The sequence below is a fragment of the Mixophyes fleayi genome, chromosome 9, assembly GCF_038048845.1.
Source record: "Mixophyes fleayi isolate aMixFle1 chromosome 9, aMixFle1.hap1, whole genome shotgun sequence".
NCBI lineage: Eukaryota > Metazoa > Chordata > Amphibia > Anura > Limnodynastidae > Mixophyes > Mixophyes fleayi.
The window spans coordinates 114,698,422-114,724,885 of record NC_134410.1 but is presented as its reverse complement, the minus strand read 5'-3'; the positions used below and the strand labels follow the sequence as shown (position 1 = coordinate 114,724,885).

At 43.5% G+C, this 26,464-nt stretch overlaps 1 protein-coding gene and 1 long non-coding RNA gene across 5 annotated transcripts in view; one reads left to right on the top strand and one right to left on the bottom strand.

Moving 5' to 3' along the window:
- The window catches only part of LOC142101036 (uncharacterized), a 201,232-nt gene extending 182,079 nt beyond the window's left edge, over positions 1 to 19,153 (top strand). For 3 of the 4 annotated variants that reach the window (XR_012678953.1, XR_012678950.1, XR_012678952.1), the window contains 2 exons: positions 14,848 to 14,976; positions 15,521 to 16,473. This is a non-coding gene — a long non-coding RNA (uncharacterized LOC142101036). Of the gene's footprint in view, positions 1 to 14,847; positions 14,977 to 15,520; positions 16,474 to 18,456 lie in introns of those variants that run through there. The other variant, XR_012678951.1, reaches the window with a different exon arrangement.
- The window catches only part of PTPA (protein phosphatase 2 phosphatase activator), a 37,885-nt gene continuing 25,332 nt past the window's right edge, over positions 13,912 to 26,464 (bottom strand). The window contains exons 9-10 of the mRNA XM_075185078.1: positions 21,426 to 21,533; positions 13,912 to 14,571 (exon numbers count right to left, since the gene is read on the bottom strand). Of these exons, the coding sequence (XP_075041179.1) occupies positions 14,497 to 14,571; positions 21,426 to 21,533 (183 nt within the window). The 3' untranslated portion in view covers positions 13,912 to 14,496. The remainder of the gene's footprint in view (positions 14,572 to 21,425; positions 21,534 to 26,464) is intronic.

Sequence of the window (26,464 nt, the reverse complement as noted above, 5' to 3'; positions counted from 1 at the left end):
TGCACACACATTCCGTTTGTCTCCCCCCCTCCCTGCACACATATTTCGTTTGTCTCCCCCCCCTCCCTGCACACACATTCCGTTTGTCTCCCCCCCCTCCCTGCACACACATTCCGTTTGTCTCCCCCCCCTCCCTGCACACATATTCCGTTTGTCTCCTCCCCCTCCCTGCACACACATTCCGTTTGTCTCCATCACCCTCCCTGCACACACATATTCCGTTTGTCTCCCCCCCCTCCCTGCACACATATTCTCTACACTTACCAAAGCACTGACAGCTGCCTCCACTGCAGCTCGTCCTACGCGGGAGCCGGGCCGGCGCACAGAGCCCTGCCTATAATATACATGGGCAATGCTGTGTGTACTACTGTTAGGTGCACGCAGCTCTCCCTTTTCAAGCAGAGCCGTGTGAAGCGGGAGCAGGGTCCAGCCACCTCAATTATACAGTGCCCCGGGCTTGGAGGGGGGATTCCAGGCAGTAGGAACCCCCCCCCCCCCTCCTCGGTTTGCCTATATACAGTGTACCCGTCACCTACACACAGTAGAGGAAGATAATTTAAGACTGCAGCCTGTTCACTGAACTGACTGGATGGCAAACCCTAACTTGCTCTCCATGTCACCCCTGGTTCCTAGTGACCTAATAGGCTGCATTCTCATGGATAGAGGTTCAGCTCACAAAATAGCTGCTTTCTAATTCCTGTAGAATAAAAAATAAATAAAAGAAAGTTGAAAATAAATACATACATGAACAGTATTATATATAATCTATAATTTCTATGTAATTTGTTTCTTAAATTAATAAGTCTATTTCTTTTCTTTTTATTAGTAAATTAATATAGGTTAACCAGTACTGCAGTCCCAATGCTTCATTCCAAGAATAACACATTTTTGGTTAATGCCAGTGTGATTGATACTTATGTAAGCAATGATGTCAAGACAACTAAATCTAAACTCTTATAGGAAAAAGTCACAGTTCAATCACAGATATCTATTTAAAGGCCCCATAACATGACCGAATTTAATAGTGAATAACTGAAATTGTATGCATTCCTGTTAGCTAGATGAACAATGTTGTCTTTTGAAGTCCATACATTGCTCTCAGTGACTGCTGGCAGTGTCCAGCCCAGCTATACGTTCTGGTGTACACAGATTTGTCTCCTCTGTGGAACACAATCTCAAATATCTTCCATTATGGCAAGTTCCTGAAACATCTACACCAGGCGCGTCCAATTAGTGCTGCTGACAGCCCTCCCCGTCTTTCATTGCAGATTTTCAGTTTTTACTTAAATGTGCCCCACCTGCAGATACTTCAGTGTACAGAAAGGTTTCCATTGCCACCCAAAGCTTTTCACAGTTAAACTGATAATAGATTTGTCACTAGACAGTAAAACTTATCTTAAAGCTAAAACACCATGATTTTTTTTTACTATAATCTGGTTTACTGTAAGATGCATTATGGTGTTTGTTTTTCCTTACCTTTGTTCTTGAAACAGCTACTAATGATTTACAGATTGCTAAGTGTCATATGTTGCTACCATGGCAACCACAGTCACATGACATGTGATGTGTTCAGCAGAGAGGCTTTGGAACCCCCCCCCCCTCCTTCTCAGCATGCTTGTCCATAGCACAATTCCCCCATCTCCCTCCTCTGTCATCATGTACATGGAGGGAAGGCTCTGACTCTGATGTCAGGTGATCCTGTCCTCAGAATCAAGCTTGAGAGCTGAAATGTGTTCTAGCTGAGATGGGGATTTAAATATAATAAACTGCAATTCCATCATCATTATCAACATTTATTTTATATAGCGCCAGCACTTTCCGTATTACTGGTAATAAAACGATACTGGGCAATACATACAGAGAGGTTAGAAATATAAATTTGTAATAAGATGTTTAGTGACTACAATAAATTCTGCATTACCTTAACTAGTGTGTATGTGTGAAATATGTTTAATTGTGTAATATGGACTTCACTGAGATTTACCCAATCCATAGGGGTATTTGTGTCCTTTGTGTCATGCCAGATCTACACTTATTTATGACTTTTACTTTTAGTTCTTTGATATAAAACCACTTGTATTTTATGCTTAATTTCCCTTTAACCAGCAAATATTTGTCTCTCCATAGTAAACAGTTGCTAGGCCAAAAAAATTGTCATTTGATTTCCCTTTCAAAGCTGTAAATTCTCCCCATAAAAAAGATACAGAACTTATACAGCTGAGGGGGAATTAGAAGGAGGCAAATCATTAGAATATTATTGGTAAGTATAATTCTCCTTTACTGTTCATCGCAGGCAATGGACATAGCTGTTCCCATCACTGGGGAGGTATGTTAGGGCATAATGTGGAAGACAAATGCAGTTTATACCACGGCAGCCTGTTCCCATTTGTCTTGTGTACTATGTGTCCTGTTCTGCTCTGCACGTACCATACACCGGCTTCTAGGGGGAGTGTAGGTCTTCAAGCTGGATTCCTGGCTGGACTCAGCACACCAGGGGAGCCCCTAATCATTAACCCCCCCATAGTTAATCATGCAGGCTTGTGCAGATCCAGAGCAGCATGTACACATGGGGGACTTGTTGAAATATACACTTTTGTTGATATTTTTGACACAAGAGGCTCATTTTTATATATTTAAATATGAGTAAGTGCTGTAGAAGATTAAACACAATAGATTTGCATGACATACGACTAGCAAATTAGTGCACTGTTATCAGATACATCAATACACATCATAAACTGTGTACAGCGCTGCGGAATTAGTGGCGCTATATAAATAACTGGTGATGATTATGTACGCTACAGTAGTGGTGGGCACCGTAGGTCCTCATGTAGCCCTTAGTTTCTCAGGGGAACAACAGATAAAACGTTCAGGGAATCAGCCAAATTATAAATGCATCATCATCTCCATTTATTTATATAGCGCCACTAATTCTGCAGCGCTGTACAGAGAGCTCACTCACATCAGTCCCTGCCCCGTTGGAGCTTACAGTTTAAATCCCCTAACATACACACACAGACAGAGAGAGACTAAGGGCAACTTAATAGCAGACAATTAACCTACCAGTATGTTTTTGGAGTGTGGGAGGAAACCGGAGCACCCGGAGGAAACGCACGCAAACACAGGGAGAACATACAAACTCATTACAGATAAGGCCATGGTCGGGAATTTAACTCATGACCCCAGTGCTGTGAGGCAGAAGTGCTAACCACTACGCCACCGTGCTGCCCGCGCCCCCTCAGTTGTGTATATTGTCCTGTCCCTAGCGTTATCAAGTCTCAGACCACAAAGCTTAACGGCGGGTACAGGATTCTTCATGACTTGTGTGGGCTACAGTATTCAGGGAGCAGGACAGGATGAGGGCAGAGAGACAGCTGTATCCAATCAGAGCTTTAGGGGCAGATTCAATTCAAACATACACACACACATAGACAGACAGAGAGACTGGGGTCAATTTGATAGCAGCCAATTAACCTACCAGTATGTTTTTGGAGTGTGGGAGGAAACCGGAGCACCCGGAGGAAACCCACGCAAACACGGGAAGAACATACAAACTTCACACAGATAAGGCCATGGTCAGGAATCGAACTCATGACCCCAGTGCTGTGAGGCAGAAGTGCTAGCCACTAAGCCATCGTGCTGCCCACGGTGCATCACTTCGGAGAGCCTTTGCGACCATTATGGAGGTACTCCACGACACATCGCTTTCAATTGTATCGGCCCCTAAGAATGTTTACAGCAGCGCAGACTATTTTAGCTCAGCCAACTCCCGCATGTAGAGTGGGAGAGGGACTAGGCCATTGAGCAGCCTATCCAAGAATGTAGACAGCACAGCACAGTGATATGAGGTTCCTGTCTGGTGCAGGACGATTGTTGTATCAAGACAAGTTTCTACATTATTTATTATTTTGCATACATTTATATTTTTAGTTTAAAGCATTAAATACATGTTTATATTTTATATTTTATCATCTGCATTTATTTAAGTTCATGTTGAAGTTTGTGTAAATATTATTTAGTATATTATAAGCAGAGCCTTTGTAAGTCACATAAATTCACCTGTGCAGAGATGATATGACCAGAGAAGGATCCGTAGACATAAGCAGGCCGTACACACTCAATTTTATTGTATTTTTCGAACAAACAATTTCTGTACAAGCACATCATTAAACTATTCAGCTAACTGCAGGGCTGGATTTACATATAGCCCCCCCCCCCCCTCCAATGAAATAAAATAAAATAAAATGAGTACAACAGTGAAAATATCACTTTTACAGTGTTCAAAGAAAACAATAAATTGTATTTTGAAACTGAGGCATTGGTTTAATCCTAATGAAAAAGGAAGGGGGTTAGTAGATGGATCAATGGAGGAACTTGAAGGGGGAGCCAGGCGTTGGTCTACGAAGGAAATCTGTGATCGCTTTAAATTGCCGGAGTAAGATTCGACACCTTGTAGTACTGAAGTTTTCTGACGGCTACTCAAGTTTAGTTTCCCCCATTATAATAAAAAGGAAGGGGGGTGGATAGAGAGGCCAGTGTAGAATCTCATTACTTACAGTGAAGTTTTGCTAGGCAGGAATATTTCCACCATATATAACATCATCATCATTTATTTATATAGCGCCAGCAAATTCCGTAGCGCTTTACAATTGGATATATAGGGGAGGGCCCAGGGATCTGTTACAGCGTCAGCACATGTCTGAGATGCCCGGGAACATTTTCTTTAAGGAGAGCAGGGCAACTTTACCTGAATTAACTTTAAACTAGATTTTTATCACAATGACACTCTGCAAACATGAATATCTTAGATTGTAAGCTTGCGAGCAGAGCCTCTTTGTCTGTATTACCCATTATGGTACATTATTGTGTTTGCCCCCAATTGTACAGCATTACGGAATTTGCTGGCGCTATATAAATAAATGATAAGGATATGAAAATGTAAAGATTTTTAACCATTGGTCTTCTGACAACGCTACACCCTGTTCCTAATCCCGAGCTTCTGCATACTGTGGGAAAGGTCCAGAGGCATGTTCCAAATATTAGTCTATATAGAAAATAAATAATACGTTTTAAGTCCTCGAGTGGCAGTACAGGTTGACTTGGATGGAGTTAGTCCTTGATTAGTTGTATCATTCTGGACCAATCGCTCAGAAATTGTCTAATCTGGTCGAATTCTGAATCCACGGTACTATTATTTCTGGTACTTGGAGATAGCACTCCATTACTTCATTTGCCGACCAGATCCACCTCACCTCCCTACTAAGGAGAACAGTTTGGTGTTGACTTATAAATAGGGCGACTTGTTATATGCTTGCACCTGTAAAGTATGTAATGGCTGAAGCACGGTCTTCCACCCCAAAGTCTGTGAAGCCTCTTGAAAAATGCAGAGGGAATCTGGATTGGGAGCGATTCAATAAGAAAATTATGGTCTCCCGTTCCTGTCTGAATCCCCACAATATCCGGGTTTACTGTACTGGCTTTGGCCAGGGCTTCCATAGTATTTACAAAGATCAGAGGGGATCATGGGCACCCTTGTTTTGTGCCTATTCTTGTATTAGAAATGAAGTGTAATCTGTTCTAGATTAAACAATGTGGAAGAGAATACAATGTGCAGTCCAGTGTCCTGGAATGTTGGGGCCTCCAAGCATCAGCCAGCCAGTGATCATATACCACTCACCGCACCCTTCAGTGATCTCGAGAAGAAGATCTAGGTATCACTGGATCCATTACTCAGTTCCAATCCCCTCTCTGGATTAGCACAATTTATTGGTGGGATTCTAAGCCCTCCAGGAAGGAACTGGTGCTGGTTGGGAGCATTTTGGTTGACAAATTTAAGTAGTTGGTTAAACAACATGGTGTGAAATTTCTGTAGCAGGTAAACGTTTGGATATCAACTTTCCTGTTGGGTTTTTGCTAAGGGAAATTTGGGTAGCAGTGGTTTTGAATTGTCGAGGTTACATGTTTAATGTGGATTTCCTGAATAAAAGCAACATCAGTTCTGTCTGTCGTTTTGTAGTATTCAAGATTTATTTATTCTCAAAATATCAGGCAGTATAACTATGGCGTTAAAGGAAAAGAAAAATAGATAAATAAATAAATAAAAATATGCATATTGCATAATACAGATAAATATTTCAGAAGTTCAAGGCACAGATGAAAGGCACGTTCTCTTTGACTGCAATACCTTGACATATCTACTATTTCTTTGGCCTTGGGTAGATTTGTAGCTGTGCCAATTTCTTTGGACTGTGTGCCATCTTTTTCTTGATGAGCATGGTAGAGGTTCCAGTCTGGAGAATGTTTGGTAACAATCTTGTTCTCATAGTCACTCCTGTTGTGGACTAATATTAAGCTTAACGTTAATCAAGGATTGGTTTCAAACGCCTATGCTGCTGCTGCATGTGCCGTGAAAGGTCTTGATATATATGGAGCTTACGCCCATTGAAGTCCATACCTTCCAGACGTCTGGGCCTCTTTAAAATTTCTTTCCGTACATGCCAGCAACTGCGATTGTCCAAATCATCCAGTCGCCTATGTATTATTCTCAATTCCAGTGCTTGCTGGCTCAGCGTATCTAGTAATTTAAAGCAGAACTCCTCAGATTCTTCTACTTCCTCTCCTCAAGAGCTGTCAGTCTGGATGGTATATATAATAAATCCGTTAAGAGTGTTCACATTTCTGTTCTGTCTTAAAACAAAAGTCTTGTTCTGTAGGCAAGTTCTTAAGATAATGCAACATTCCCCTTGTCTTCTGGAGCAAAGGTGGACAATGATGGGTCAGACATGATCTCCTGACAATTGTTGACTAGAAGAGGGTGCAGGCTGACATCCTTCGAACCTGGGTCATGTTTGATTACAGGGATTGTTCTCAAACTGTCCCCATTTTGTTAGGAGCCGCCCCGGCCGCCACGACCCACTTCCCCCTGTCCCTGGCGTCCCGGCCATCTCAATGACGACCGGGACGTCACTTCTGGTGCTCGGCCCGACCGATGCTAAGGCAACGGCCATACGCCGATCTTTCAGATTAGCACGCCCCGGCAACACAGGGAAGCTGGGCGCGTGCGCCGGGACACCTACAGCCTGTGGGCTAATTGATCATTGCATGAATTAATTAAACAGTGCCTGGGGATGATTTCAGGGCAAAGCCCTGATTGGCTACCTTCTGTATTTAAGGCAGGGAGGACTTAGCCTCCCTGCCGGTTATAACGTGGACTCTGTTGCTGACCTGCTCCTGTCCTGTTCCTGTTTGTCTCAGTGTTCCTGTAGATACTCTGCCCGTTTACTATTGGACCTCCTGTTGTGACCCTATTTATTGTTTCGAGATTCTGCTCTCGTGCTGGTGACCCTGACCCTTTGGCGTGTTATTTGACTATTCTTCTTGCCTGTGATCCCTGACCTCGACATACATCTAACAATCCGTTTCCATCTACTCAGTCTCCTCCGGCCCCTGCCGCTGCGGTGTGGTTAATGAACTTACACTACATTAAGAGTAAAGTCCAGGGGGCATCCGAGTACCTGTGTGCACATAAAGCTCTACGGGAAAGGCGGCTGTTATAGGCGAAGACCTCTACCATCAGTTCTGTAAGTTCATTATCAGACCGGCAGCCTAACTCATTTAGGATTCTGTAGTTACTGGTGTAACGTGGCTTCCAGGCCAATTTTGAGAATAGCTGAGGTTGAAGAAAACCTAGCAAAATGTTCGAAATTGGCAATTAGAGAGCTCTGTGGCCATTACATTTTAGTAAGACCAAGTGGGGAAAACACTGATTGTGGATTTCTAAAGTACTGTTGTGGAACTACAAGAGGATGTCCTGTTAAGCAGCCAGGCCATAACCTCCCCTATACTTACTTCCCCAGAACATTTTGCCAGCCAGGAGGCATTAAGAAGCAGCCGGGTGGGGGCAGTGCAATACTTTTCAATAATAATGAAAAATGTTGGAGGTTATTGCCCACACCTGCCAGGACTGGTCAGACTGGTGGTCAGTGGTCTAACACACACTGCTGGCTGTGGTGCTCACATAGTGCCTGTTATACTAGGAGAAACAATGGTTTATTATATTATAGGACTCTGTTGGGCTCCAAGAGCCGGGTGATAAGTAAAACCAGACGGGTAGAGCACCCGGGAAATAGGTGCTGGGGAGAACACCGCTTCCCCCAACAGACAGATTGAAAAAAGAGTAACTAAGAGACTTTATGATATCACCTGTGGACCCAACCAGACCCCAAATGGTCCCAGTGAGCAGATTTTCTTCCAGCCTCTTAGCCGTGACATAATGATAAGACTTTTCTGATTACTAGATCCGGCTATTAGTCTGTAGAGAACAACTGGGCTCTATGTCTGGAAGCTAAGCATATATTGGAGGTTAACATATCACTGGTTCCAACCCCTACAGCATTCTATCTGTATTAAGTAAACACATGGACCTCACCACCCTCTGTCTCACGTTTGTCCCTCCTTAGTCAACTGGTAGGTATGTGTTCTGTTTTTATGTATGATTTGTTATTTAGACTATTCACCGCTGCCGAGTTTACGGTGTGTTACTAATAATCGATGATGATGAAATATTTCATCCCTGAGTCCACGGTTACGTTTTATAAAAATCTAAATAAATAAGATACAAACGTTAAAGAATGCCAGGCCTGGGTCGGTGAGACCTTTAAACAAATCCAGACCTGACCACACACGTTGAGATCTGATTGCAATTCAAAGAAGGAATGATCGCTTCACGCACCTAACAATCTGACACAGCAGAAAGATATTTGCAGTGAATGCACAATGTGAGAAAGTTGTAGGATTGTTAGACTTTGATTGTACGATTACAGTATAAACACCACAATATTCTTCAGGACAATTCTTGTTTTCCAAGAGAAGAACACTGAGGATGGTAGAATTCCGTTGGCTACAGTGTAACCGTCCCGTTCATTCACTAGCTGTGAGTGCAGGGTTTGGAGCACACCTCTGGTGCAGGAGGATGAAGCCTCAGGCTATGTTCTGTATACAATCCTGCAATACAGCTGCACAGCTCAGGAAGTGACAGTTAGAGGGCGGCTGGCGAGGAGGGGGCTGCCAACGTTTGCGGTGGAAGGGAAAATCTCTCCAACAGACTAATTGGAGAACAAGGCTGTGGCAGAAATGCAAGGAAATAGTTTGACGATTTCTGCCCCTTATTGCAGCTGTCACCAGCTTTTACCGGGGGATTTGTCTGTATTATCCTTTATAAAATAAAAAAACAAGAAATTAAGAAGGATCAAAAGACCAAGGAAAGTATTGAATGGAAAATCGTCATGTGTTAAATCAATGGACCAGTCACAATGGGCTCTATTTAATAAGTTGTATAATTTGCTGCACAATACGGTCATCTTAGTTACATTGCAAAGTGGACACGTAGAGTAACAAAAAAAGAAGTAAATTTAAAAATGTGGTAAACTTTCAGGTTTAAATGAGGGTCTGAATAAGATTATAAGGCAGGAACTTGTCCACGGGAGGCGTCTGATTCTCCAGGTTTGACCGGGGGGTAAACGTATCAAGCTGAGAGTTTTCCAGCAGGTTTGAAAAGTGGAGATGTTGCCTATAGCAACCAATCAGATTCTAGATGTAATTTTGGAGAATGTACTAAATAAATGATAGCTAGAATCTGATTGGTTTTTCAAACCTGCCAAAAAACTCTCAGCTTGATACATTTACCACCCAGGGCACAATTATAGGAGTGACTTTACACAATGTATAATGCACAACCTATTATGTTTTAACCTCACCCCCTAAAGTGCAGAAATGGAAAGGTCGTAAGATTCAGAATATTTTAAACTCTTCACCGCTATGATAAATACAAGCTGCCCACAGATTAAAATTTTATTCAGGAGAGAAATCAACTTTTTGTTTGGTAAATAAACACCTATGAAATCATTTTCCAAATGTAATAATCCGCAATCTGTTGTTCACAATTTGTTTGCCACAAACAACCCGTGCAAATCAGATGGAGGGGAAGGATTAGACATCAAGCTAGTCGTTTAACTCGTTTGCTATGTGGGAGTAATCAATATAGAGGATTTTAATGTACAGGTTTGGTCAATATGCATGCACAGTGTAGGTAGCGGACCAAAAAAAATTGGAAAAGCCAATATAAAGTCACTTGGTAAGGCGGTGGCCACCCCATGCAGCCAATATGGCCAGTTTGCACTGGGCCATTGAGACTACCAATGTCTGCAATTGTGCAGCAGGGCTGGTTCTTCCGCTAGAAGGACATTCCAGAATATCCCATAACTGCTTAATTGGGTTCAGATGTGCTGACTGAGGAGGATGACATATGGCTATATCAGTCACCACTGGGCGATTACACATGCTCTGTGGATGGGGCTACTGTCATCCTGGAAGACATCTCTCGCATCATGAAGATGCTGCAACAGGAAGATGATCACTCAGTACCATTAAGTAGCAATTAGCGTGGACTTTGCTTTCTAATGTAATGACTGCACCCAAACCATACTAGGAAAATGTGCCCATACGACATTGACAACCAGGACTCTTCCATGTGGCAACAAGCAATCAGGGCTGTAGATTTCCTTAGGTTACTGCTACATGTTTACTCGTCCATTTGTCAACATGGTGAATAATAACGCCTCTGGCTCCATCAACTTTCTTCGCTAGTAGTCCATTGATTGTGTTCAGTGCACCAATAAACTAGAAAGCATGCATTGCAAGTCTGGTGAACAGTTTGTGCACTGCAGTCCGGCTGATGTCCTGCTCTGTGGAGATTCCGTTGGATCGCTTTACATTAAACTGGGTGCTTGCGCCACAGTTCTGATATTTTGCAGTCAATTGATATTCAGTTCCTCGCTCCTTCTGGATGGATATCACAGTCCTGGGGTATGCACCTCTATACAGCCAGTGTCTGAGAGTTCCATGCTGACATCACCTTAGACCAGTGGTTCCCAAACTTTCTCTGTTCGAGGCACCCTTAAGGTCATCATAATTTTTCCAAGGCACCCCTAAGCCAAAATAATTACCGGGTAGTGGAGTTTTTAAGTAGTTGGGTGAAAATGACGTAAGATGTATTTAGGCCCCTTCACCATCACATTGTGCCCCTTCATCATATCACTGCGCCCCTTCACCATATTACTCTGTCCCCTTCTTCGCCATCTCTGTCCCCCTTCAGCGTCTGTCCCCCTTCAGTGTGTCTCTCTGTCCCCCTTCAGCGTCTCTCTCTGTCCCCCTTCAGCGTCTCTCTGTGTCCCCCTTCAGTGTCTGTGTCCCCCTTCAGTGTCTCTGTGTCCCCCTTCAGTGTCTCTCTCTGTCCCCCTTCAGTGTCTCTCTGTCCCCCTTCACTTACCTTCTTTCCTGACATCCTCTCTGCTGCTGCTCGGACTGATGACGTCACGCCCGGCAGTCAGAGAGGAGGAGGATCCGGTGCTGGATGATTGATAAGTTTTTGTTTTTTTGTTTGTTTTTTACCCTCTTCTTTTTCTTCCTAGGGATCGCGGCACCCCAGGGAGCCGCGGCGCAGTTTGGGAACCGCTGCCTTAGACACTGTTGCTTGTGAAACATTAGCTCGTTGCACTGTCTTGGCCACTGAAGCCCCAACAATCACCCCTCTTTCAAACTCCCTGAACTCTCCTCTTGCAGCCATGATATCCATGATTCCAAGGAACCAGGCCAGGCCAACGTTTCTATACCCTGAACATGCTGCCATATTATTTGCATCACTAGCACTTGAGCTATGTATGGGAGTGTTTGCTGTCATTATGCTTGGTGTCCCTTATTTTCCCAGGTGTTTTCATTTTTATTTATTTATTGATCCAAGTCTACTATATGGGTACAAATATAAGTGACAATGTAATATAAATAAGCCCCACATGAAATATTTGTCATTTTGGTATGACTAGCAGCTCATACGGTACAGTATGAGTATTACAACTACAGTATTCCAGACACACATGGACATGGCTTGTGGGACAGATATTTACAGAAATATGGCAGCCTCCAGTACAGCTATTGTTTTAATTAGTTTAACTTACTGTTTTACTTTTAATGCTTTTTTTTCTTCTTATAATATTATGTTTTTAAGTTAGAAATGGTGAAGTCACAGTGCAACCAGGAGTCCCATCATGTTATCACATGCCTTGTAAATAACTTCACAGCATATGCAAACACGGACTTTGCTCTTAGACACATTAGGTGTTCAAATTATAGTTCAGCATTGCGCCACTTTTGTTCCATCTTGCTTTTTTATTTGTTTAAGCGTATGGTGGGGATGGTGACGAGTTGTAACGCATGTGTCCATTGGCTGCTTACTGATAGAACACATCAGAACGGGCGACACAAACCAAAATTTTAATTACCCTATAACTGAGAAAAATACATATTTAGTTGATTCAGCCACTGTCCTTCCTAGATCTACTTTGCCCGTATTGTAAATCTCAACCAACCGTGGCTGGCACTACCTGCACCAACTTCCACTGGGCTCCGAAATCACTATGTAATGTGGCATCAAAAAAAGAGCAATGCCCAATGGATTGGCTCATTATTGGGCATGGCTGTAGATGCAATCGGAAGAGGGCTGCTATAAACCCGTGTGCGGTCATCTTTCTGATCGCACTAACCCACCCCATTGTGGTCCAGAAGTAATTTGACCGCTGTACCTGAGCACTGAACACTGAACACTGGGCAGCACAGTGGCCTAGTGGTTAGCACGTCTGCCTCACAGCACTGGGGTCATGAGTTTGATTCCCGACCATGGCCTTGTCTGTGTGGAGTTTGTATGTTCTCCCTGTGTTTGCGTGGGTTTCCTCCGGGTGCTCCGGTTTCCTCCCACATTCCAAAAACATACTGGTAGGTTAATTGGCTGCAATCGAAAATTGACCCTAGTCTCTCCCTGTCTGTCTGTCTGTGTGTGAATGTGAGTCTATAGTAGGGAATTTAGACTGTAAGCTCCAATGGGGCAGGGACTGATGTGAATGAGTTCTCTGTACAGCGCTGCGGAATTAGTGGCGCTATATAAATAAATGATGATGATGATGATGAACAGCCGAATCCCTTCACGAGGGACTGCAAGTCTCATGCAGCCACAATATCCCCATAAACCTGTACTATCCTTCTATTAATCATAAGAAGACTAAACACAACAGGTTTAGAGCTAAAAAAATATTGTAACCAACCCGTAGAAGAATGGAAATATACTGCATTATTTTTTTCACAACAACTGGATAACCATTAACAAAAAGAATACGAGTGTGATAAACAGAGTTGCAAACCCAGCAACTTACAATTCACAATTGACCTACTGTGGGTTGGGAAAACTCCCGGTAGATATCCCACCAGTGACCGTTATTGGAGATACATTGGGCAGCACGGTGGCTAAGTGGTTAGCACTTCTGCCTCACAGCGCTGGGGTCATGAGTTCAATTCCCGACCATGACCTTATCTGTGAGGAGTTTCCGTGGGTTTCCTCCGGGTGCTCCGGTTTCCTCCCACACTCCAAAAACATACTAGTAGGTTAATTGGCTGCTATCAAAAATTGACCCTAGTCTCTCTCTCTCTCTCTGTATGTTAGGGAATGTAGACTGTAAGCTCCAATGAGGCAGTGACTGATGTGAGTGAGTTCTCTGTGCAGCGCTGCGGAATCAGTGGCGCTATGATGATGATGATGATGATGAGACATTGTGGTTTCATCTGTTTTCTTCTAAATTTGAGACAGGTCCACTGCTTCCGAAATAGACACCTATCCATATTAACATGTTAAAACTTAGCATCGCTTTACCTGGTGTGTCAATTCTGTAGCGATTCCCCACTTCCAGCTGCTAAATGGAAATATGTCCATTAGAGCCATTTAAAGGTTTCAAAATGAATAAATAAAACATCACTATACATCCCCCTATAATGCAACTTGCACATATGAAGCACATGGACAATTCACCATCAGGGTCTTGAGATATTTTATTGGTATACACCCTATAAGCTGCACGAGGAGGCAGAGCTCCATTGGCCCTTTTGGCCTTCAAGGACATCAAGTAAATCATGATGACTCCACAAGTAGATCTTCTTGCAGCTCACTTCCGTAGGTCATGACCAGAAGCAGAAGAGAGCGGGGAAACTATTTGTTACATTGTGCAGGGTTTCAACTTACCACGTGGAGAACATCCTATAAACTAACAAGACTCCCAATGTGTCGTTTTGGTTTCATCTTCTGTCGGAGGGGACTTAAAGACCCACCTTGGTGCAAAGGTTTAACATACGAAGTAACCAGTCCGGCTAAGCACAAAGACACCCAAGAGTTCCCCCATACCACGCTGGCACCAGGCGCTGTGTCTAATACCAAGATACTAACTTAATCTCCCACCCTCTCTCCTCTTGAAACGTGACGGGGCCTGTGGAGGAACCCTCTATCCGCGGCTGGATGTGAGAACCTGGATAGGATAAGTGGCCGCGCAGCTGGGAAGGAGAGGAGGGCAGGGAGGACTTGGGTCTAGAGGCAGAGGGTTCTCCGTTCCACCTCCTGGATCCTTAGGACTTGACAGACTTAATGGGGAGCAAGCTGCCAAATTTAAAGTGCTGAATCACAGGAAACTTCTCCAGACACTGCAAGAGAGAGAGAGAGAGATAAAGAAACAAACTGAATTAGTTGCAGAGAGTGAGGACACTGCAGAATATGGAGACACAGAGCTGGTGTCTGAGCTGCTACTACAACAGGGAGTCATTATAGAACATCTAGGCACATAGTAGATTCATAAACACTTCCTATCAGATGCAGAAATAATATGACAAATCTGTTGATAGCACCATCGTGTTCCATATATTGTGCATATGTGCCACTACATTTTTATTTACTATATATCTCTACCCTCTCCTTTACAGACAGACCCTACCTGATGCCAAGTGCATTGTATGCAAATGACAACAAGGAGAGATACTGAGCAGGAATTCTAACAGCTTAAAAAGAAAAGTGATCCCTGAGACTGTGGCTTGGAGGAAGGGGATAAAGAGGTAATTGTGTAACTTATCTTCTGTTTTCAACACCACAGATACCGGACAAATCATTACTAGAAATGTGACTATGTAGGAATGACAGGTCTGTGTCCCATTACCGTGAGGCTAAATTAATATTTGATCATTTTAAAAGCAGACTGTATTGATGTGAAATTTCTGTATAAAACCCTGGTTATATTTTTATAACAATATATCCTGTATAGCGAACATCACCAGAAAATGTTCCTGGTTAATCTGATGTAACCAAGGGCCTTTCGTTGTATCGTTCTCAAATGAAATCCAAAGTACAGAATATAATTTACATGTTTATTTCTAAAAAGGAATAAAAAGAGGAACTGTGTTACTCAGTGGGAACTTGTGGTTCCCCAATTTCCTCCAGGTGTTCTGGATTCCTCCCACAGTCCAAAAACATGTGCGTGTGAATTTAGAGTGTATGCTCCAATGTTCGCTATAAAGCGCTGCATAGTAATGGCGCTGTATAAATATATGATAATAATAGCAATCACTTTGACATTTGTCTTGGTTTTCTAATCTGTACTAGAACAGATTTTCTGCATCACTGTGCGGAGACTCCCATCCCTGCTCTGTGCTGTACGAGGACCCTGCTTCTTCCACTATAGATCTCAGGACCTTATTTCTGTAGCACAGTGTATCGCTCCTGTACGTTCGCTCGCTGCACGGGACGAGGCCGGAAGAGAGGGGACTGTGTGTGAGAGCTCTCTGTCTTTGTAGGAAGTTTACTGCTAAGGAAGTTTCCACATGTGTGTGTGTGGGAAGAGGCAGGGAGAGGCAGCTGCTCTCTCAAACAAACAGGGCAATAAATGCTATTAACACTTCAGCTGCCAGTGGATAGTCAGTGGGCTCCTGCTCTGCGATGTATAATCAGCCTCTGTTACAGGGCATTAATCTTTAGCATTCTTCTATTCAAATTGTTTGATTGTATTACATTTATAAAATGCACCCCAAGAATTTGTTTTCACATCTGTATTATTTAGTCTACCTTTTATGTCCCTATTTTACGTATGCCCTGTTTTCTCCACTGTCCGGCACTGTGGAGCCTTACAAATCAACCACAGTTATAATAATAATGATTTGTGATTTATCTTCCCCATGCTCAACATTACTGTGACAATCGCAGCCAGCAATTGCATACAAAACACAAACTAGTCAGGACTAGTGATTATCAATTCAATGTTGACGTTACCCAGGATCTTTGGATTATTGGTGATAATTTAAAAATAAAACAATAATGTTCATTCCAATAAGCACACTATAAGACAACCTGAAATTTCCCAGTGGCTGTGGAATACAAGTACCAGAATGAGGGCACTGAAAAAGCATGCTGGGACTCCTAGTTCCACAAAGGCTGGAGAGCTGCCGATTGCCCCAGCCTGAAGAATTACTCCAATTGAAAAGAATGTCTCTTTAATGTTCTTTTTGCAGAATAAAACAGGATTCCTCCTATTTCTGTTTATATTATAACGTTAGTGTTGTGAAGCAAACATTTCCCCATTGTGCCCAGTATTTGGGGACTAGAGGGACTAATCCACTGTTATATATAGATGTCACCTCTTTTCTGATACAATATTCCCGCTAACGTTAATACAAAGCAGAGACAAAGTTACTTATACAGAATAACTTACGCTGATATATATTATATTCCTTCCCATTTATAAAGTGGGAATAGTCCTTGCTTATAAATAGGGATATTTGCCTATTGATACTAAGAGAACAGCAAAGCAAGGTACCTTTAGGATCTAATTTATCCAGTATTAGCCAGGACTACCCGCCTAATCTAAAATTATCTGGATAATGTCAGCATTATCCATATTGCCAAATTAGCTTATAACATTATTCTACTGCTCTGCACACGCTTTATAGACTCTCAGGCATAAATGTATGAAGCTGCAAGATTCCGGCGGGTTTACATATAGCAACCAATCAGATTCTAGCTGTCATTTTGTAGAATGTAACAAATGATAACTAGAATCCGATTGGTTGCCATAGGCAACATCTCCATTTTTCAAACCCGCCAGAAACTAGCAGCTTGATACATTTACCCCTCAGAGACAGACATAGACAGCCCGCAGCTCTCCTGGTGTAACCAGAATTGTGGGGTATTTACTGGGTGCCCCGCAGCTCATTTCTGCTTTAGTGTGAATGGCCCGGTTCCCTTTCAGTTACAACATGCAGATATTCCTCCAATCTGAATAAGGTTTTTATGTGTTTAAACCATTTCCAGAGCAGTTATAAGGGAATTATGTTTTTACTCTACAAAGGACATATCCTCTACAGTTTAGGTTTATCAAGGCTTAGGCTTAGCCTGTAACATTATGAGATTTAGACCAAATTTATTTTTTCTTGGTGTCGTAGAACAATATACCTATATCTTCCCACTATACTATACGTATAGTATACTATACACTATACATACAAAACCCAGCCTTTCATTTCACTGTGAATGTGGATGAATGGAGCTGGTCTCATCTGCGTTTCGCCTCCTGGTAGAGAAAGAGCTCAGGCGTCCTTCTGGACTCCAACAGCCCCACTACCCTGGCCTGGCCCAGGCACGCAGCTGCCGGTCCGCTGATGTCATGAGGCAGAGGCTGGGGGGGGGAGTACAGAGATCAGGCCGCATGGAATTCCAGCCAGGGTGAAAGTTCACTTCTCTTCCCAGAGACTCAGGGGCCTGGAGGAGGCTGAGCAAACATGAGCACAGATTCAGACCTAAAAGAGCTGTGCTGTTCTCCTGGTTTATGTGGTGGTGTGAGAGGAACACACATCCAGAGAGATGAAAGGAAGAGGCCTATCACTTTGTGCTGGGTTAGTCACAGGCTGACACACATGGGCACAGTATGCTCTGCTCTGCGCTGCTAATGTGAAGCAGCTCTCGGTTACAAATCAATACCACAGCTCCTTGTAGTGCCAGGCAAACAGCCCCAGCATTCATCCTGCACCACACACCAAGGAGAGTACTGCGGAGACTGAATGTGTGCTGGATCCTGTTATTGTGGGTTGTATAGAATCGTCTTATGTCCCTCTTATACTATATATGGATCTCTGCACAGAGTGTGGAGGAAAGAGGTCTATAATGTATTGGCTTAGAAGCAGGCTTGGGCAACCTGTGGGCATCCTGCTGCTGTGGAACCTGTGAGCAGGGCATGCTGACACTTGTTGTCCTACAAGAACTGGATGCTCACAGGTTGCTCCACTGTGGATTCACATGTACCAGCTTCCCTAGGGGTAGCTGGGTATGCTTGGACTTGTGGTTCCACAAACTACTTGCCTGAATGGATCAATATTTTCGTAGACGCTCATTCACACATATGTTGGAGGTCCCTAGTCACTAACTAAAACAGGGACTCACTAATAGTCCCAAAAAGCCACACATAATATACACACACATTGATTATGAATCTTAACTGTGTGATTAACATTAAAATGATTATTTACTACGGTTTGTATTTGTACTTTCAGCTCATTATGAAGCCCCCTCTCCAGCCAGAAGATGAGGGCCGTACCCCCTCTGGTCTCCGTGCATGGGGTAGGTCTGCTCCTCTCGGCAGCAGCTGCTCTCTGTACACGGAGGTACAGACAGGGACTGGTTAGCAGGAAGGAGACAGCTCAGACTTCCAAGAGACTGGCTCCCAGATTACAGAGGTATGTGGGTGGAACCTTACACAGGATGTGAAGCCGGCAGGGGGGGGAGGAGGAAGGACTGATTCAGTGCTCCAGGAACTTTTCACCTCAGTAATTCTATTCAGTACATGTGCTCTGCCTCCTGCATGGGTTAAAGACAACTGTGATTACTGCTGTGGTGATAGATCTCAGACCATTAACCCTTCTCGGCTGCTGAGTGTGTGGACTTACTATCATCCCTCTGAGCCCGCATGACTTTCATATACCTATTCATACTACTACATTACTTACGCATGAGTCCTCTAAACTACCAGCAATGATCTCCCTCCCCTTCTAAAACCTCGTCCCGCTCACTCCTCCACGACCCTCCAGGCCGCACCTCAGGTATAGGATGCCCTACCCCATCATCATCATCATCATCAATTTATATAGCGCCACTATTTCCGCAGCGCTGTACAGAGAACTCACTCACATCAGTCCCTGCCCTATTGGAGCTTACAGTCTAAATTCCCTAACATACACACAGACAGACAGACTAGGGTCAATTTATTAGCAGCCAATTAACCTACCAGTATGTTTTGGAGTGTGGGAGGAAACCGGAGCACCCGGAGGAAACCGGAGCACCCGGAGGAAACCCACGCAAACATGGGGAGAACGTACAAACTCCACACAGATAAGGCCATGGTCGGGAATTGAACACATGACCCTAGTGCTGTGAGGCAGAACCACTGAGCCACCGTGCTACCCCAACCATCTGGTCAGGCTTCTCCGACCGGATCTCTTCTCTCTTCACTGAGGCTTGTCCGTGCCTTGAGAACAGCAGACAGGACGATAGGGGGGCCATGTGCCGCCTGGGCTGATCCCATAGACCGGGTCCCTGGGCGACCTACATTGTTCCCCTTTTAGAATGTTCCAAATAGGCTGCTGAGCAGAGTCTCGGCCTCTGGGATAAGATTTACCAGCGCTCCCCTGACAATGGTGGTTCTCATCCTCCGACCGCATTTACCAACACGGCCAACAATGATCATATCCGTTTCCATCATAATATTATCGGGCACTGTTGTGATGTCGGGTGATATTGCAGCGTGCATGGCCACTGAACACGCAGTTCTTTAGAATGATCCATCTCCCGGGTATGTGTGTATATCTTGATTAATGTAGTACCACAGAATATGTTTGGAGTTTTATAAATAAACAATGAATCGGTAACGATAATGGAATTCCATGAGCACTACGTGAGTCAAATGTTCAAGAATGAAAAGTGGGAAATAAGTAATAACAGCGGCACAGTGGTTAGCATTGCTGCCTCTCAGCGCTGGGGGCGTGGGTTTGATTCTGACCAGGACCTTATCTGTGTGGAGTTTGTATGTTCTCCCCGTGTTGGCATGGGTTTCCTTCCACACTCCAAAAACATACTGGTAGGTTAACTTGTTCTGACTAAATGGACCTTACAGTGTAAGCGGTAATGGACACTGACGTGAATTACTATATATAATTTTGTACAGCGCTGCAGAATAAGATTGGCGCTATATAAATATACGATAATAATAAGTGAGATATTTTGTGATTCTTTGCCAATTTAAGTAATTAGGGTAATGAATCCAATGCATAACACAATAGAGCAGTGGATTTCATCCCAAAACCATGCCCGATAATGATCCCATCACAATCTATAAAACTATTATAATGATGACCACTATAGGGGTGTGTATGCTTCATCTTCTGTGTGATCTGGAAGTGATAAGGCAAATGCCAAATCTCATCCAGCCTGGTCGCCTATGTGTGCTGACTGACCGGACAGTGATCTCTACAAAAAAGAAAAACATTTTTGGGGAGGTGATCACCCTCCTAGCCATGCAGAACACCATGGCATATGTTGGTGCTACGCTGGAACACGCTTTCTGACCAAATCCATCTGGTTTGCTTGATGATGTAATTAACACAGATGATGGCAACATGAAAGCACTTTGCCCCGATAGATGTGTTTTGTGGTTGACGCTTAGAAGAAAGAGGTTTGATCGTACACTCAGACACCAATAGAACTGTATATATTTCCTTGCAAAAATACATTTGTTAGATTTCAGTACACGACGTATTGTTTGGTTTTTCTGTGGTTACTAAAAACCACAGCTTGTGGCTTTCATTGTAAATCGGTCACTTCTCTAAACAAACAGGACAGTAAATCAGTGATTCCTATTCTTAGCTGGTTTGTTACTAGAGGGCTGAATGAAAAACCTGCTTTAAAGCAAATTACTGTTGACTTTATTTCATACAGAGGTGTATTTGACAGCACAATCTTCCCGGATCGAATTGACCGGAGACTCACGTGACAAATCTGCTATGGGAGACCCTGCTCCTTCCCACTATCAAACCTAGTCTGTAGCTTCCTGCCTTGTCCTTCCCCCATCACTGTTTCTGTCACATGATGCCCTCCCCTCAATTACTCAACCATACAAGAATAAAAACCACATTCTCCCCCAAGATCAGCACAAGCATTGCCTGAAATGCTCTGTGCTGCCTCAAACTTTCAGATGATCTGATTGGCCAAACAATTGGGGACATCCTGGACGAAGATAAGGACTGAATGCGATCAGGTGCTCTAAACGTAATGAACCACACTTTAAGCAGAGGCATTGATAAGCTGCATCTTTTTACCTTGTTTGCATAAATATACGGTATATAAAGACCAGACAGAGAGGGCTGTAAATACACGTGAATCCAAGCAAAAATGGCCCTGCTAAATTCAAGCTAAATTAATATCTGCTTGTTGGTGTAGGAGGGGTAAGTCTGACCCTAGTGTGGCTCACCTCTGCCTTGTACATGCGGACGAGGCCTTGGTTGACTTTAGCCCACGAAGGGACTGCGCTGATGTTCCAAAGCTGATTGGAGTGTTCCGCAAAGGGGCCGGTCTTCATCTGCAAACAGAAACAACGGTGTGAGCCAATGAAATCCCATTTACAGTCTTCTAAATAACTATAGAGCTTTCAAATGACGCCTCGTTAAATAGACATCTGTGCTCCAGTGCGCAGTGTACACAGCAAAGTTATACTCCGCGGCAATGAAGTATAAGGGTTACTATGGGATCTTCCATAACAGAGACCGGTAGACATATTTGATATTTCTTACAGATCAATAGGGTGTATGAATACATCGCTAAAACATCTATTCTGCTTTATTAACACATAGGTTTACTGAATAAAACAGTCCTGTTTTGAGGACCTCTTTGGGATTCATTTTTGTAATGTACTGTACTTGATCTGCAACCTTAAGTTCTCACACTGAGATATCCTGAAAACATGACAGGCCGAGGATATTTAAGAAGAGTTCTGAGAACCTGAAAGCAACTAGATTATAGCTGTCATTGCTGGAGCACAGTTTAGGAAATGAAAGCTAAAATCTGATTGGCTGCTTGGGGCTACAACACTTTGTGCTATGTAAAAGCCTTTTTATCCCTACAATAGCCAGGAAAAGCAGGTGATCAAATTGCAAGACGCAGTGATGTCATCTCCAGTAGGTGAAACAGAGCACTTGTCTCTGCACTTCCACAATATAAATACTGCTGTATGATTAGAGATATATTCACAGCATGGAGCTGGGCCATCATCTTTCAGCTTCACCAAGTCCCAGGTTTCCCTAAGATGCTTCCTGGTTCAGCTGCCAGTTTCCTCCCTGAATTTCCTAACAGGAGACTCACAGTTCTGCAGTACAAGGTAGTGACAGTCCCCTGCCCCCGAAGTGTTACTGGCAGGCTGAGCTTGGGAGGAAGTCTGATGACCTGGGTCCAAGTAACAAGCAACTAAATTGGACTCAATGTCACAAAGCGGTGGGTTTATAAGCCATGGTTCAGCACTGGTAGGAAGAGATGGGTCCGATAAGTAATTGCTTTAAAGAGGACACTAAGAAGAAACACATTTGCAGGATCGCACCCATTAAGTGCAGCAAGGATCTAGGTTTTAATTGACATTTTATGTAGAAAGGAGTTTTATCCCTCACAGCTTCACCGTCTCTCTAAAATAAGGTTTATTCCACTGTGATAGTGTCATGGATGGATACAAGTAAACGCTGTAGCAGAAACTGTGTCTAATGCCCTCTGAAGAGAGTGTACAAGTTGGTAACATCTAGAATGGTTTCCTTATTCCACGTGAACTATCATCACCAACATCATCACCGTTTATTTATATAGCGCCAATAATTCTGCAGCGCTGTACAGAGAACTCATTCACATCAGTCCCTGCCCTATTGGAGCTTACAGCCTAAATTCCCTTACATACATACACAGACAGACAGAGAGAGAGAGAGAGACTAGGGTCAATTTTGATAGCAGCTGATTAACCTACTAGTATGTTTTTGGAGTGTGGGAGGAGACCAGGGCACTCGGAGGAAACCCACGGAAACACAAGGAGAACATACAAACTCCACACAGATAAGGCCATGGTCGGGAATTGAACTCATGACCCCAGAGCTGTGAGGCAGAAGTGCTGACTACTGAGCTACCGTGCTGCCCATCCCGGCATTTCCATCATCCAGCAGGGAGAATACAGAATTGTCTGACGTGGGCTAGCGGAAATCTTCCCTCTCAGCACTGAGATATCTGTGTGAGGAGTTATCCCCGAACCAACCACACCCTTACCTCCCAGTATCTTCGATGTAATTGTACCTACTCATGATCTTCCACAAAACACCATGTGTTATAGTGTGGAGGATGAAGACACCCCAACTTCATACCCACTGGTATTTTTATCACTCATTTTACTGTTCTTAGCCGGTCTAACAGTAGAAACGACTGTTCCTAGGGTCATCATAAGCAGTGGCATATTTATTTGCAGTGCATTCCAGTTTCCAGAACATATCTTGTCCTATTTGTTAAGATTTCCGCAAGGAACACATTGAGGGAGCCTACAGTAATAACAAAGGCTTATGAAATGCGTTGGGGAGCTTTTAAACCTGAAAAATCCAGTAGGTATTATGCTTAATGCTGGTCAAACACTGCCGGACATCCAAGAGACAGGATCATAGGTCTCACATCTGTGGCTAAACTGGATGCAATCTGGAGGGTTAGGCTCTTGGATTGACTGTCTGGATCACCTCTGGCTTACAATGAGAAGATAACCGCGCACACAGCCAATAGTGGCCATCGTCCAAAGTGTCCAAGATAATGATCCAATCATTTTAGACGAGGTGATTACTAGGCATCACACCCAAGTTGGTTCACCCACGCTGCAATATCACCAAACGTGCTGTGTATCGCTCCATTTTAATACAGTGATGTTTTATTGACTATCTGCAAATTCCGAGTGGTGTGTATGGACATGCCTTAATTTACCGATATAGGAATTACTAGGATCTAGAGCAAAATTTAAAAGTGCCCTCTGCCCCTCCATAACTATTCTTATTTGCAAAAATTGTAGCCATACACCAAAACCTTTCCTATTCCAAAATAGCAACACACCCCTAGCATCCGATCAGGGCTCAGCCACATAAGCCGCTATGAATTTAGATAGATGCCCTTATTTAATTTGTGGATACTTCTCAATGTTACACTACTCTTGTAGCACTGCTGTGTGCACCTCCCGTATACAGGAGACCACTGACAAACGTAATACCCCGTGCTACATATTAAAGAGGTTTAGGTGAAACATTACAGCCGCAGAACCTGAGGAAGGATCATGCTGGGCACGGAATCCAAAGAGAAGGTCCAGAAAGTCCACGTCTGGAAGGATTTCTTTTACCTCTTGATTCGGTCATTGTTTTAATACACTTAAAATGACTTTGTATGTTGAAAATTGAGGGATAGAGAATTTTACCACCATTATTGTCTTTTGGAGCCCACCGCTTATAATATCTCTGGCAGTAGAGCTGCCCAAACAGGAGACGATTGTGTCAGACAACCCTAAAGCACCACACGTGTGAGGCTCCAGTCACCACCAGGCAAGAACCTCCACCCAGATGTAATCATTCCCAGCCACTAACCACTATGGCTATATGTGTGCTGTCAGCAGCTACATCTCACTAATGCAGCCTCGTGTGTGGCTAATGTAAATAGAGATTTAGCCGAATGCCCAAATGTTAACATCTGTGGCCGGCGTGAGGTGGGCCTGGCAGTAAGGCAACCGGGGTCCCTCATTTGTTTAGTGCTGTAAAACGGACCACACATGTTGCTATCCAATCAGATTTCACAAGTAGCCAATTCACACAGATTGGATCAGATATGAATACTCTGATTGGATTGTAACGGCAATTGGCTTTACAGCCTTCCACACAATTTAAAGGATAATACCATTTTTGAATAATATTTATATTAAACCTTAGATATTCCCAAGACCTAGGTCTGTTTTTGTTTTATTATTGTGAAACCAGAAATACATTTTGTAGTAGATCCCATTAGCTGTTTTTTTTTGCATCTTTTTAAAACGTATTTATAGCGGGTGAAGGCGGCTTGCAGTGACATCACAGCACTGTGTGCAATGACTGTGGCGCCATCACTTGTCACAAACATGCTCTCCCTCACCATCACTAAGCTGCCTATAGTCTGGAGGCATCAGCTAGTGCAAGCTGGCCAGGACTAGAAGTCCCAGCATACCTTGCCAGCTATCGGCTGGGGGTCTACTTGGCAATGCATGCTGGGGCTTGTAGTTTCACAACACCTGGAGAGCCACAGGTTGACCAGGCCTCAACTAGTGATTCATTAATGCAGCGCTAACACCTGCAGAAAAGGTAACACAAAATGGAGTTGGTATTGGGAAGACCAGGGCAAACAGTCCCAATGCTGCATATTGGCAAGCGCTACGGAAATTGCTGGTGCTATATAAATAAATGTTGATGATGATGAACTATTGATGACTGTCATCTGCTATCTATAGCAATCAAGGAAAGAATGCTGCTCGTACTTAGGCTAGGCATCATTGGACCTCACTGGCAAAGATGCATGTTTGGGCTGAAGCTATTTAAGGGAAGCCACTTGTTTGAAAGTGGAACTATCCTTTAAGGGTCCACCAAAGAACCTCACCACGTTAGTGGGGGGATAGGTCAACCTAGCTTTCCATCCTGAAATCAGATTGTGATCTGTCAGCATGGAGCCACGCACAATAACCAGACAATTACAAGCAAACTGGCTATCAAAACATACAAATGTGTGGTCAGCTTTAAGGTGGCCTGACAATTGGTCATTTTGGCAGCCAAATCGACTACGGATCCATCCGTCAATCTGGTTGGACAACCAGATTGTAACATGTGCACCCAGCTTTAGACCTATTCAGAAGAAGCTTCTCAAATTTCTTCATAGAAACCAAAAAAAGGCTTCTTTTTTTTTTTTCTTACCTTAAACTATACTGTTTAAAGCGAATATTTGATTGGTTGCTTTGTTACACCATACTTGTTCTAATCGCCTGATCTTGTAGGGCGAGTTCTGCTTTATGTGGTTAGACTCTGGTTACGTAAACCTATACCTAGAACTGATGGCAGGCAGTCGTGATTTTATGTTACTTTTACTTCCCACTTTCTGTGTTTACTGCTGTATCCTTCTTATCTTGTTCTCTACAGAACAAGATATTGTGCAGTGTCCCCCTGTCTTTCTGCTGTGCGTATCCACTGTAAGTGCTTAACAAGCGGACAATCTGCCCGGTCACAATGAAGTTACCCAAGGTTGTACGCCGAGATGATTCCACTTCAAAGACCGGCAGAGATATAATATAGAGCACGGTGAAAATACAGAGGGGGGCCAGAAACGGACAGCAGAAAAAATAAACCCTGAAAAAAAAAAAAAAGGAGAGAGAGAGAGAGAGAGAGAGAGATGATGTGAAAGAGAGAGACGGCAGGACACGGAGTCTGAGACATCACATGATGGAGA